The 15277-nt window shown below is 33.7% G+C and overlaps 1 protein-coding gene across 6 annotated transcripts in view; it reads left to right on the top strand.

Annotated features, from left to right (window-relative positions):
• MIPOL1 (mirror-image polydactyly 1) overlaps positions 1 to 15277 on the top strand; it is a 327507-nt gene that overhangs the window by 227095 nt on the left and 85135 nt on the right. For all 6 annotated transcript variants that reach the window (XM_060143284.1, XM_060143302.1, XM_060143275.1 and 3 more), the window contains one exon: positions 1060 to 1154. In XM_060143284.1, the coding sequence (XP_059999267.1) occupies positions 1060 to 1154 (95 nt within the window). The remainder of the gene's footprint in view (positions 1 to 1059; positions 1155 to 15277) is intronic.

Raw genomic sequence — 15277 nt, 5'->3', positions numbered from 1 at the left:
CTAATGTTCATTTATATTACACTCATTAATTTTCCTATGAGCAGATTTCACAATTTGTCTTGTGACTTCATTCTTATGCAAGAAAATAATTTCAGTGAAGTCATATGATTTCAGCAAAATTAGTGAATTTCTGCCCCCAACTTTTGATTACTTTTTAATTATTACAATTAGTGTAGTTTGTGAGGTATGTGATACCAGTTTGCTTTGTGTTATCTATCAAACACCATTTAAAGTGAAAGATAGCCTTTTCATGGAAATTAAACTTTGAATAAACAAAACTGAAATCTGACTTACCAGTACCATACTTTAAAAGTTGGGTTGATAACTCTTTTTGACTATGCCTGAAATTCAGTGGGAATGATGGTTGGAAGGTAGCAATTCTTTTAAAATTACTAGTTTGAACCCTATTGAAAAACTGATTAAGACTCTTTAAAATTGGAATATTATAGGCAGAGAAGAACAATAACATCCCTTGAATAAAATATTTCTAACATTCAAGATTGCTGCCATTCTCCCTTTAGAGATTTTTTTTTTTTTCTGCAGAAAAGGAATTGAAGAGGTTAAATCATATCTGTAAGAATCAGGTTGTAGTCTTGTGTATTTTTTTTCATGTTAAATATCAAAGATGGCTTAACATATTTAGAATTTTCTGAGTTTCTATTAATAAAGTTAAAAGAAAATCTAGCAATCAGGCAGCGGAGCCACATAAAATTTGTATGTGAAACACCCACTGCGCTTATCTCTAGATAATGCTCTGAACCCACGTTCCACTTTCTGAATTCCGTGTATAAAGTTAAACATTGCAGAAAGGCATATATCTGATGATACAGATGAATAAGGTTGAAGTTTAGTAATGAGCAAAGTTGGTAAATTTAATATGTTCATGTCTTTAGTATTTCTGTTATTAATATAATTGGATTATTTTGTGGGAAATTATGAACCACTACTAAAAATATGATAGGTTTTAAACTCCCAGAAATTAAAGACTTCTATTCATACTATAGCACTGTATTTTAATGTATCAAACTAATATTAAGTTTCTTAAAATATTAATTGCAGGCAAAGTTGTTAGCTATGCAACAAGCCAGAGAAACTGCAGTTCAACAATACAAAAAACTGGAAGAAGAAATCCAGACACTTCGAGTTTACTACAGGTAAAATTCTTTTTATCCTAGGCATAAATAAATGTTAGTTTGGGAAATGTTTCTACCTAATTTTATAGTGGTGAATGAGGAAATACCTCAATGAAATTAAACATTATTCACTTAAGACATTTTTGTCGTTTCAGAATGATTCAGGCCTAAAATATTAATTATTGTACCTTTTTTCCTTCCTGTATTTGGTAAAGTATAAGTTTAGGCTCCCATTATAAAATGGGAATTATAAAATTTACATAACTCTTAGCTAGTTGTCTAAATGGAAGCTGCTTAGCTCTTGAGCAATTTGCTCATCTAAATGGCACCTCTAAAGTGATGGCATACATTTTTTAAATAGTACATGAAAAGCAGTTAATAATAGCCTTTCACCTATCATAGTATGAGAAGTTTCTAAAGGAAGGCCACTAAAGGATTTTTAAGACTTATTTAATTTATGCTCCAAGAATAGTTGTGAAATTAATTCAGTAGGTCACACTGGCATTTTTAAATGAAAAGAAATAGAATAGAAAATGTCAGAGTGCAGAAAGGGTAAATATTGTTTTGTGATATTTTTGTTTCAGTTTTGTGTTGTGTGAGAGAGAAATAAGATTGTGTCTTGGGCTATATTTAAAATATATATTCTCACAGTGGATCATAGTTTAAAGAAAAAAAAGGTTTGAAAAGTGATGTACAATGCCCTGCATATTTTTTAATACAAAGATTTTTAAAACCTCATCTGAAATGTAAGAATTCACTAACTGGGGCTGTAGGTTATTGAAAGATTTTTTTAAAATTTAGTCCCCATCTTAAAATATAAGTGCATAAAATGTAATTAAATCGAAATCAGTTTTACTGAAATAAAATACATGTGCCATTGTTAATACATTATTAATATATTAATAATTAAATAACTAGATCTAACAGCAAGTCTATTAAAAAACTGTAATTTCAAAGTAGTAATGACTGTAAATGGTATTTTGAGGATAACTGCAAACACTGAAATGTGACATGAAAATACCAGTGGTTTCTATGGCGTAAACTCTCAAGAGCCACTAATAATACTAGTATAGTTTGTTGCCTGTGTTCATAATTGTAGGAAATACTGTATTTACATGAGAGTGAAAAATAAAGATGAAAATTTTTTCCCACCCTCATGTGAAGAACCCATGTTTTGGAGCAATGTTATTGGCATATACAGTAATTGGTTATTGTTACGGGTTGAATTGTGTCCTTCAAAAAAATATATTGAAATCTTAACCCCTAGTACCTCAGAATGTGATCTTACTTGGAAATAGGGTCTTTACAGAGCTAATCAAGTTAAAATGAGGTCATTAGCATGGGCTTTAACCCAGCATGACTGAAGTTTTTATAGAAAGTAGATATTTGGGCACAGAGCCACCAGCATAGAGGGAAGACTATATGAAGACCCAGGGCAAAGACAGCCTTGTGGCTGGAGTGATGCATCTACAAGCACATGAATACCAAGGATTGTCAGCAAACACCAAAAGCTAGAAGAGGCATGGAAGGATTCTCCCGTACAGCTGTCAAAGAGGACACAACCCAGCAGAAACCTTTATTTTGGACTTGTAGCCTCCAGAACTGTGAGACAATAAATTTCTGTTGTTTTTGTTTTCTTTTTTTTTGCGGTACGCTGGCCTCTCACTGTTGTGGCCTCTCCCGTTGTGGAGCACAGGCTCCGGATGCACAGGCTCAGCAGCCATGGCTCACGGGCCCAGCTGCTCCGTGGCATGTGGGATCTTCCCGGACCGGGGCACGAACCCGTGTCCCCTGCATCGGCAGGTGGACTCTCAACCACTGCGCCACCAGGGAAGCCCAATTTCTGTTGTTTTAAGCCCCCTAGTTTGGGTACTTTGTCACAGCAGCCCTAGGAAACTAATACGGTTATCAAATACCAAGGATGTTTGTTGGATGACTGCCTGTGGGGAATCATTTGCTTGCAGTTAGAATCAGTAGGCACGTAGGCAAGCAGAACCCTGATAGCAGTTGAAGATGTCCCATCCTTTTTTTTTTTTTTTTTTAAGAGGGTAAATGTAACAGTCTTTCATCTGTATTTTACACCAGTGAATTCTCAACTGTAACTGCTCAGTTAGCTGCATTAAATTAGGGTTGCTTCTTGGTAGAATAATAGAAGCATTTATTAAACCCTTTATTAAGACTTATGAATAATGTGTGATTTTTGCCCAGACCTTGGATATTGCAATATGGTATGTAGTAGTTTCACCCCATTGATAGGGAGAGTTTTTATGGAAAACTCTCCTGCCATCCTTGTGAGATAAGACAGCAGGTGCTCTGTTGTTAAAGTGACAGCGTCTGAGAATGCTGAGAGCAATGCGATAACCTTGCAAAAATTGACATTACTTACTGAAAAACAAACCTTGATACCGGTTCTTGATGCTCCTTCTCTTTGCTGAATTGCAGAAGATTATTGAAAGATTTTTGAAAATTATGAAGCTTAAACAGTTATCTTTCAAAGACTTTTTTTAATCTACATGAATCTAACAGAGCTAAATAACCGGTTCTAAATAAAGAGTTAACAATTATTGGCTCAAAGATAAGCTTCACAAGGACCCCTCTCACTGCTACTTTTTTTAAAAAAAATCTGCTAATGATGTCGTTAAGCTACAGGGATTTGCAGTTGACAGCCCTCCCTTGCATGACCTTATATAAATGAACCTCTCCAAGACCATTTTTTTTTTGTAAAATGAGAATTATAGTACGTATCTTACAGAGTTATTTTAAGTATTTACAGCTCTTAACACAGTATTTGGCTTGTTGTTAGTGCTCAACTAATGTTAAGATAAACTTATTTTTACAACAAGAAGTCAGTGAGGTAAGAGTAGAATCAAAAACTGATACCACTGAAGCCAAGGATGGAGATTTTTTTTAAAAAGTCAGATGTTTCTGAATGATTAAGTAAGATGAGGGCAAAAAGTATCCATTTTGTTTGAAATTAGGTGGTCATTAGTGACCTCTACAAGAGTAGTTTTAATAGAGTATTAGGTATAGAAGCCAGTTTTTTGTAAGTTCAAGAGTGATTTGAGGGAAAGAAGCATAGAAATTTGAACTATAAAGTGATCTTTGAATAAACTTGAATAAGAAAGATGTTAATGATAGTTGAGAAGAAAGGAATGTGGGTTAAGGATTTTGATTTTTGATTTTGAAAAATGGCAGACACTTGAGCATGTTCATGGCACATAGGAAGGAGCCAACAGAGAGAACAGAATTCCCCCAAATTTAGAAAGAGATGGAATTGAGAATCTGCAGAAGGGTTTGCCTTGAACAGGAAGATGATCACCTTGTGCTTATAGACAGGAGCGAAGGAGATAAGAATAGCTGTGAATGTTAATAAATTTAAGCTCACAATTAATAGTTCCCTTTTTTTAAGGTATAGAGAACATACTGTGAGGATATACAGAAATTTATTTTAAATGGAACAGGAGTAAGATCCCTGGGATGTAAAATCCTAGGAAGGAAGAGGCAATTACCCAAAACAACAAAGTTTAAATTTCCTGGAATCTCAGATTCTGCTTTAAGTGAAAGTAAACAATATTTCTTACACACCTGAATAGATGGTGATTACAAATCCATACGTGAAACACAACAAATTCATAGAGATATTACCATTTTTTCTTCTAAGTTTCCTCTGTTATAGAGGACAAGGGAAAAGTTCCATATTTATTGTGAAGAAAACCAAGACTAATTCTGTAATTTTCATGTGTGTTTGCATGTTTGTATGTATGTCATCATAGATAATGGATTTTTAAAATAAAGTTTAAGAAAAAATACACTTTCAGTTATGCAAATCAGTTTTACATGCAAATATATATATACATACATACATACATGTATTTTGTCATGTCAAAGAAAGTTATTCATCAATGATTAAGAAAAAATACACTGAGAAAAATCTAGGAATAGGACAGTAAGCTAGAGCCAGGAGTAAGTCAGCTTGCATGTATACCATGAAACAGGGAAAGAATAAGCCTCGAGAATAAGTCTGGCTCTCAGACTTTCCAGCAGCCAAAGCAGAAGAGGACGTGTGATCAGTTATTAGTGTTAGGAGCAGATTAAAATATGCTGATGACATTTTTTCTACCTTGCCTTTACTTCTACCAATTGGTGATACTGACCTTATTCTTTTTAAATTTTTTTCCAAAAATCATTTTCTTTTGCTGGGTTATGCTAAGAGCTACTGTTATTATAAGCATTCCATTTCCCTGAATGGAAATAAGGAATATGGAAGTATGTATTTATATTACGAGGTTTCTCTATTCTGTTTGTTTCCTTTGAGTTTTAGAAGACTTTGAATACTAAGAAAAGGAAATGTTGGCCTTTTGTGTCCTTTGGCACACTTAGAGACAGAGGCAAGTGAGGTGAATGGGTAGGGATACTAAACTTACCATTATAACTGATGGCTGTTTCACATTAAAGCAGAAAGGATAGCAGGAGAGGAATAACAATGTGAAGCTTTAAAATAAATTTTACATATTACTAAAGTGCTATTAGTACAGTCGTGGTACCTCCTTTGTGCCGAATGCTCAGTTCATTTGCAACAGCTTCATTAGTCTAAACAGTTTCATCAGGGAAGAATCTTAAACTTTTAAGAGTTAGATTTGTATTTAGTAATGATCTTTTCCTGTTCTTTAAACCTGTAGTGCTGCATTCCTAAGCTCAGGAGGCATAATAATAACAAACTCTTTTCTAATCAAGAGAAAGCCTAAGTTTCAATGTTTGCTGATTTTATAGTGCTTCCTTATATTTCCTTTTGCTTAAAGAAAGTATAAATTCAACTGTGTAGATAAGAATTATCCTGTTGTTTAGTGCCAGTAGACTAGGATTTAATATACTTGTAATAGTAGCAGATTATGTTTTAATTTTTTTTTATGTTTTGTGTAATTCCAAGTGAGAAGTTGTGATGCCTTTCAGAACGTGGTAAATTTTGCATTCTAGACCAAAAATATTGAATAGTGTGCTTCATATTTTAAGGTGATATGTTTCCTATAATTGTAATGGTATTTTTTTAAATAATTAAATAGAATAGTTAAGTGTTTGACATAGTGAATACAGGACTAAAAATAAATCCTACTTACTGGGTTCATGATATACTACATTTCAAAGTCACAGAAGCCATAAAGATAGAAGCCATGTAAAATATACTCAAAAAGAGGGTGAAGTGCTTATTTTCTACCTTCTTTTTATAAATTTTATTTAGTGTGGATGTTTTTTACTTCTTTTGTCCATTTTTTGGTCTGTATGTATGTTATCCTTAGCAATCAGAAATATTACTGACTGTCACTAGGAACTGGTTGGGTTTGTTTTTGTGTGTGTGATGGTGATAGTTTTTCATTCAACTATGTGTTCTTTTAGTCAGAAGTACACATCAATTAGACAATCAGCAGTGATGATAGCATGCAAACTCTAGCCATGAAGCAACATTTTTCTCAATGCAAATCCCTCATCAAGAGGGGTTGAACACTCGATCCTGACCTCTTAGTTCTATGTTCTAATCAGTTGTGCTAACTGGACTGCCCAAAGACATAAACATTTTGTCATATATATATTTTCTATAAGGACTAACTATCATGGAGCTGTGTCAAGGTACCATACTGCCAAAGCAGTAATAAAAAGAACAAAAGAGTACCTGAATTCTTCCATCTTTCCCATTGATCAAATTTTTTTTAATGTAGGCAAGCTGCGAGCTTTCTAGGTTTCAATTTCTTTAACTTGGACTTGAGGCTTTCTCTGCTTCTAACATTCTGTGAAATTTATAGCCCTTTTATATGAGGCATATTAATTTTTTTGTTTAGTGATGTTTAGAATCAAGAACTATCTTCTTATACCAATGAGTTGCACCTGTATGTTAGTTACTTCACCTATGAACAAATAATATCTGAGCTGCTTATTATGAAAATCAGGGAGGTGATTTAGTTGAATGCTTTTTGAAAACTGTAAAGTACTGTGCAAAGGAAATATATTAATAGTATCATTGATCAAAATACTCTAAAAGGTTTTGCTTTATTGACATATAAGACAACAATTAAATTACTACAGAGGCTATTTCTAACAAAATATTTTATGTCTTTATGACTTTGTATCCAGACGGACATTTTTTTTTGCATTACTGAGTTTCAGTATTTTCTGTGCCTTATTTTAACAATAAGTTATAAGAATAAGACTAAAATTCAACGTGTATAGCTCTCAGGTGCTCTTTTTTATTCTATAAAATGGCCCAGCTTTCTCTTTTAAAAACATTTAACAGAGAGCTTCCCTGGTGGCGCTAGTGGTTGAGAGCCTGCCTGCTAATGCAGGGGACACGGGTTCTAGCCCTGGTCTGGGAGGATCCCACATGCCGCCGAGCGGCTAGGCCCGTGAGCCACAAGTACTGAGCCTGCGCATCTGGAGCCTGTGCTCCGCAACAAGAGAGGCCGCGATAGTGAGAGGCCCGCGCACCGCGATGAAGAGTGGCCCCCGCTTGCCACAACTAGAGAAAGCCCTCGCACAGAAACGAAGACCCAACACAGCAAAAATAAATTAATTAATTAATAAAGTGTCTCAGGTTGATGTGTTTAATACCTTCACAAATATTTTTTTAAAAAAACATTTAACAAAATATTTTGCCATTTAATCATTGTGGTTAGCAAAAGGTCCAAAGTTAGAATGGGCTTGCCAATTATAGATCCTGGAGTTTGCCATCTATTAACATTATTTTTATCAGCTTGAGAAAAATTTAGTTTTATATTTGTTAAACAAAAAAGTAAAGTGTTTCCCTTGTTCTTGGCACTATTATTATAGTTCCACAGATGCCTGTTGCCTTCTACATAGGTAATCTTTGACTTGTCCCTTTTTACAAATTTAATTAGTAACCAAATTTTGCTAGATTTTTCCTTGCAATGTCTCCTTCTTTGCAAAGTTCCTGCCTTAGACCAGACTTGTATATTTTCATGCCCAGGCTTTTCTAGCTACTTCATCTACTTGTCTCCATTCTTTACTCCTCTTAAGATGCCTGAAACGTTATTTTCAACCTCTCAATCAGCCATCAACAGTATTTAGTAATACCACTTTACCTATACAGTAAATTCCAAACTCTTTAACCTAACACTCATGAACCCTAGATATTGCCACCACCTCTTTGTTTTTGTTGTTTTGCCACCTCTTTTTCTGATTTAGTATTCCACTAATCATCTTTTTACCTTCTGGTTTCATTCATATTTGTGTCACTGATGCTAGTACACTGCCTTACACATAGTAGGCACTCAACAAATATTCGTTATACTAAATCAACTATTACTTGCACTCTCAAAATGAACTGTTCGCTCTTTCCTAGACACACACCCCCCCACACCAAATTTCCCACTTCAGTGCTTTCTTTTAGTCACCTTATTCCCCCTGGAATATTCCATCTCTAACCTATCAGATTCTTATTGAGCCTTTAGAACACAATTTAAGTACTAACTATTATGGTAATCTTTTTCTGATCTTCTCAACCAGAAGTGATCTCATTCTACCTAAAATTAACTACCATAATTATTCACAGTGCCCTCTCACAGTACATACCTCATGCTTACCTATGTAATAGTTGTATGAATATTTCTCTTAATTTCTCTGCTAGGGCTTCTGTTCTTTATATATAATAGGCCTTCATTAAATATTTGCCAAACAAATGAATAAATAATCAAATTTAACACTAGATTGAAAGTTTCTTCAGATTAAAAGTTTCTTCTGCAGAATGGTAGTCTGTGTAATACACGTAATAAGAACAATGATGAGTAAATGATTGGAGATAACATGGACTTACTTCACCATTTCAGTTAGTCAGTTGCAGGGGTGTGGGGCAAGATGAGGTCTCCATATGATAAAGAAAGTATCATCTGCCAACAAAGTTTCTTTTTTTTTTTTCAGGCCAACAGTGTTCAGATTTGAAAATCATTATCAGAAACATTTGTTTGGATTTTACCTTTCTTGAAATTTAGGATTAAAAAAAAGCTTAGGAAACAGTATCATTATCCCATGTTCATTTGCAATATTGTTTCTTATAGTGAAAAAAACAACACTGGAAGATCTGCCCACTGTGGGGACCCTTAGCATGGCATGTGTGTTAGGGTTCTCCAGAGAAACAGAACCAATAGACTGTGTATATACAGGGAGAGAGATTTAGTTTAAGGAATTGGCTCATGCATTTGTGAGGGCTGGTCAGTCTAAAATCTGCATGACAAGCCAGCAGGCTGGAGAACCAGGAAAGAGCTGATGTTGAAGTTGTGAGTTCCAAGATGCAGAATTCTTTCTTCCTCGGGAGATCTCAGTCTTTCTCTTAAAGCCTTCAGCTGATTGGATGAGGCCCATCCATATTACGGACAGTAATCTGCTTTCCTCAAAGCCTACTGATCTAAATATTAATCATATCTAAAAAATACATTTGCAGCCACATCTAGACTGGTGTTTGAACAAACATGCAGACACCATAGCCTAGCCATGTTGACACATAAAATGAAATTAACCATCACACCTGTGTATTTCAGCAATTAGCTGAGGCTTCGTAGAAGCTACCTTCTCTAAAAGGGGCATGCATTTACCATTTTACCACATTTTCCATCCTGCCTACTTCACGCATTTAACATCAACTGCCTTAATCATATAGGCATTTACATTTGTGACCCCCTGATGTGTGTTGTGTTCTTATGTTCTTATTTAACTATAAAAGAAGTATTTGTATACATATAACTATGCACTGGCCCCTGGCTACCTCTCTAACCTCATTTCTTAACATGTATGTGTCTACTCTTGCTTCACTCCAGCCACACCAGCTCCCTTATTATCTCAAACATTCTAAGAATGCTCCCATCACAGGACTTTGACATTTTTTTCTCTGCTTGGAGTGATCTACCTCCCACCCCCACCCCGGTGTCACAAGTCAGCTTCTCACTTTGCTCCACTTTCTGCTTAAATGTCCCTGACCACACTGTCTAAAATAACCTACCTCCTCACTGCATCACTCTATTTGTTACTCTCCTTTATTTTTCTTAATAATGGAAATTAATAATTCATTAATAATGGAAATACACCTACATGACACTATACTATATTTGTGGATTGTCCTCGAGAAATTAAATTCTGCAAGGACCAGGATTTTGTTTATTTACCATTGCATCTTATACCTGAATCCGTGCTTGATGCATCCTTCATGGTCAGTAAAATTTTCTCTGATACATCAGAAACTCAACAGCAGGTGTTCTGAGAAGTGGAACTACGTCTAGAAGTTAGGTTTATTATATGTGTGGTAAATGAGAGGAGAGGAAATTTTAACTTGCGTTCATAACCTAATCAAGTGTTTGAATTTTTTATGTGTATATATTACTTTTATATAAAAATGAGTTTGCAAGTTTTAATGCCTTTATTCATAATAACCTGCACAAATTAAATTTCACGCCTAGAAGAAAATAAGCTTCTATGAAAAATAGGTCTGTAATGTCTACCTATGTGCGTGTATAATATATTTATATCAGTGAAGTTCATCTCTTTAATATATTTTATTAGTGTTGTGCTTTACAACACAATCAGATGTATAAGGGAATGATAATCCAAAGTAGATTCACTTACCTTAGGAAATAGATGCTTATAAATGATAACCTCATTTTAAGTTTGCCAAATATTTTAAACTACTTTTTAAAGTACTTTACATTTCAGAAATTCAAGCACTTTAAAAAATAAAATGTTAAGAAAAATATTAGAAACTTTAAAAGAAGTGTTAATCATAACATTCTTCTGCCACTTGGTAGAAGTGGGGGCCCATGACAGGTTAGTGAGGAAAAGGGTGCCTTTTTAAAAACTTCAATCCCTACTACTGGACTGAATGTCAATATTATGACATAGTATGGAAAAAAACCCAAAACTTCAATCCTATGAACATTAGTTATGGCCAGAAAAGACAATGAAAGGAGAAAATTCCTTCATATTTCAAGAGACTTCAATCAGTACGATTAGATTTATTTAGCATGTTTGCATTATAAATGTTTTCTCTTTCTGCATATATACATTATTAAATGTATTAAAGTTTTATTGAATCTAAACTAGTTTAAAATATTTAAAATAAATGGAAATAATAGCTAATAATAAAGACCTTTGTTCAGAAACATTGATTCATTAATTGCAAAAAAAATAAATATCAAAGTTAACTTACAGACTAAGATACAATAAACTGAGATCTTTGAGCTACTCTTGATTTTTATAAACTTTCTAATGCGACTGCTGTCATAAAGAGCTTAGTAAATATTGACTGAGGATGATAATGATGATCCAGCAATATTTTTAAGACTGGGCACTGGCAGTACGGTCAGATATCCGGGACTTAACATTGTCTTTTTGCCATGGGGCCCTTCCACCTGGGCCTCTCCCAAAAGGACAAATGTTTACCTGCAGTTGAGCATTTAAATGTGTAAATATTCCAGTCTCAATTATCAGTGAAGTAGTTAGAGTCTTCACTCTTTAAATCATGAAGTAGTTGTTCTTTGAAGTTTAAGGTGGTGTTCCAAAAGTTTGCAAAGGTCAAAAAAGACTTAATTGAATGTTTTTCTTGTATTTACAAACAAAAATGTGTTTTATGAACTCAGGTCAATATTAAAATATTTTTTCCCCTTGCTATTTCAGACCTCAGGTATTTATGAAACTTCAGAATTTATTAGGGTTTAATTTACTATTTTCTTTAGTTAAGTTTTAAATGTTGTTATGCAGTATATCTTGTTCCCGTTGGGTTTTTTAAGGGTTTTGTGATTGTCAGTACTCTACTATTATAGTTCCAGTTTTTTCCCCAAATAACTGGTTCAGATTAGATCAGAAATAAACAATATTCTGTTATTTCATGAAACAATGAAGAAATTCAAAAGCCTAGGTATTTTTTTAGTTTAGTTTTATTAGACATTACTGAGCTGATAAATATTTTAATTTGCTTTAATCCGTAGAAGGTTTAGCTGTCTTGTCAAGCTTGGTTAACTGATCTGAACTGTAAAACATAAAAATTTTCTAAAACATCAATTACATGAAAAGATGTGAGAATTGAGATTTTGATCTGGAAAGTTGGACACACTGTTGGCTCATAATTGAGATGTATATGTTTTCTAACTCTAGTTTGGTTTCATTTGTTCTTTGTTTATTTGTTTTGTTTTGTTGTATATGATTCAAAATTGAAATAACCACTCATCCACTTATTGTACTCTGTCACCTGAAAACTAAGTGAAACCAAGAAGTCAAGTGTTATTCTCTGACTTGATTTTTAATAATTATTTGGTTTTGGTTTATAATTAGTAACATGATTAAAAGGTGACATAAACAGACTTAAGTTATAATTTATATAAAGAAAACTTCACTTATTTCTAAATCTGACTTAATTGGGTCTTTATCTTTTTATTAGTAAAATTTTTGTTTTGCAGTCATTCTTTTGGTACAACATAGTGTTTTAATTCCTAGCTAACACTGTAGTAAGACAGATGGTGTAGATTCTGACTTCCTAGCTGAGGTGACCTTTGATAGGTAATTACCTCTCTAAGCCTCAATTTCCTGACCTGTAAAATTGGAATTGTACTAATATCTGCATCATATTATTTTTGAGAAAATCAAATGAAATAATGTGTGTCAAATGATTTGTACCATACCAGAGTACAGACTTAGGTATTTAATAAGTGTGAACCATTGTTGTTATAATGCCTATGCTGAGTTTATACTGATCTATCATTCGCTTTTCTTTGAGATTCTATTAATGCATTTCAAATATTTTTAGTGTTTTTGGCTCAAAATACAATATCATGACTGCAATACAGAATCATTTGATTTTTCTTTGGGAACAAGTTCTTACTGGAATTAGAGGGTTAATTTTTTTTTTTTTTTTTTTTTTTTTGCGGTACGCGAGCCTCTCACTGTTGTGGCTTCTCCCGTTGCGGAGCACAGGCTCTGGACGCGCAGTCTCAGTGGCCATGGCTGACAGGCCCAGCCCCTCTGCGGCATGTGGGATCTTCCCGGACCGGGGCACGAACCCGCGTCCCCTGCATCGGCAGGCGGACTCTCAACCACTGTGCCACCAGGGAAGCCCTTAGAGGGTTAATTTTTTCTTGTTACGGGACACTTAGAAAAATATTTAGTCAAAGTGATGTGCTTCAACTTAGATTTGGCCCTTTTTGATTAACAGTTTATTTTCAGGTGTTGTTTTTTCACACAGGAAAATTCCAATGTTCAGAAATCTATTGAGAATTAGAAATTTAATAATTCTTCAATTTTTTCTACTCTATGAAAAATATATTTTTCATAGAGTACACATTCAAAATATACCATGTTTTCTGTTTTAAAGTCTACCCCAGAAAATAATAAGGATGTAATTTTAAAGCTATGTTCCTTATTCTTTCTATCTTGTATCTTGTAGTTCAGTACAAACATTATCTTTTTCAACATCCTTGTGAGGTATTATCCCTTTTCACAGATGAGGAAGCTGAAACACAGAGCTATAAACTAACGTGCTCTAGGTCACATCAGGGCCACTAACAGAAGTATAAATACTACCTAACCCGTCTTATACTTGGGCCTTTTACTCTATCTGCTAGACAGCTTCCCCGACCCCTGCCTCTCTCATAAATAATGCTAAGGCAAAACTGGTACTTCAGCATTATTTTCCTGATTTGGATATGCTTGATATGTTTATCACATAAAACACACCTCTGAGACCACATTAAAGACATATTAAAATGGTAAAAGAACCTGACCTGCTTTGGAGTTCAACAGTCTTTGTCTGTGTTCAGCCAAACTATATGAATTACAACCGCAGTCAGTGTCTGAATTTATAGACTACCTCTGAATTTTTTTTTAAGAACCTTTAAGCTCTAGCATTATATCATATGTCAGACAACAAAGGTAAATACTATGCTTGAAAGTAATTTTATCCCCACAATTATTTATTTTTATTTATATGTTGTGGTATTGTTATTTTATCAGTGCCCTAGCACAATCACTAACATAACATTAACTATATTTAGAACTAATCATTAACCAAATAGCCATTTTCAGTACTATATGAATTTATTAAGAGCCTACTCTATGCAAAGAATTGTGTAGTCTTTTATAGAAAATAGAGTAACAAAGGGTTAGGTGCAATTATTACCCTCAAATAAATTATAATTACGTAGAAAGAAAGAAAAAGTATACTCAAAATGAGCATATAAGATTATATGCTGTTAAATAATTTGGCATTGCCATAGAAAGTTACAGAAGGGAGAAATTATTGCAGACTGAAATAAACAAAGTTTTATGGAATGCTTGGGAATTGAGGTACGAACAAACAGGATTCTGAAAGAAAGAGAGGAGGAGGAAGAAGGGCATTCTAGCCTAGAACAGTAAAAGCAAAAATGAAGAAGTTGTAATGAACATACTGTGTTACACTATGGAATTGAGAGAAAGTTTCAGAAATTTGAATGCTAACATGCATCCAGTTGTTGGGTTTTTTTTTAGCATTTTAAAATTTATTCTTCTACCTTTTCCTAGGCATGTGTATACACATAAAATACATAAATTTGGTGTTTCACATACATGGAATTTTACTATATACTTTTCCCTGCAACTTGCTTGCATTCAGTTTTGATTCTGTATTCCCTAGGGAAACAGAGCCTTGGGACTCTGGAACTTTTTCTTAAAAACATTAAAAATAAAATTTATACTCAAAAGAAATATACTTTCTAATTACATAAAGTTTAAAGCATTTTGAAAGCTTAAATGAATTTTTCAATTTTGAATATATATAAAGAAGAAAGAATGAATTTCACATGTTCCCATCACTTGCCCCCAGAACTATCAACTCCTGGTCAGCCTGGTTCCATCCACACCTTCATGCACATACACACACTCTCTGGCATTATTTTAAAGTAAATCTCATATACCATTTAATTTCATCTATAAATATTACAGTATATATCTCTAAAAAATAACTATAATCCATCAACACACTTAGAAACAATTTAACAGTAATTTCTTAATATCCTCAAATATCCAGAGTTCAAACTTTCAGTTGTCTCATTATGTTGTAATGTCTTATTAATTAATTTGTTTTAATGAGGATTTAAATAAGGTCCACACATTGCAGTTGGTTGATA

This window comes from Lagenorhynchus albirostris, chromosome 1 (assembly GCF_949774975.1).
Source record: "Lagenorhynchus albirostris chromosome 1, mLagAlb1.1, whole genome shotgun sequence".
Taxonomy (NCBI): domain Eukaryota; kingdom Metazoa; phylum Chordata; class Mammalia; order Artiodactyla; family Delphinidae; genus Lagenorhynchus; species Lagenorhynchus albirostris.
The sequence above is the reverse complement of the archived record's forward strand: the minus strand, read 5'-3'. Positions and strand labels throughout refer to the sequence as shown.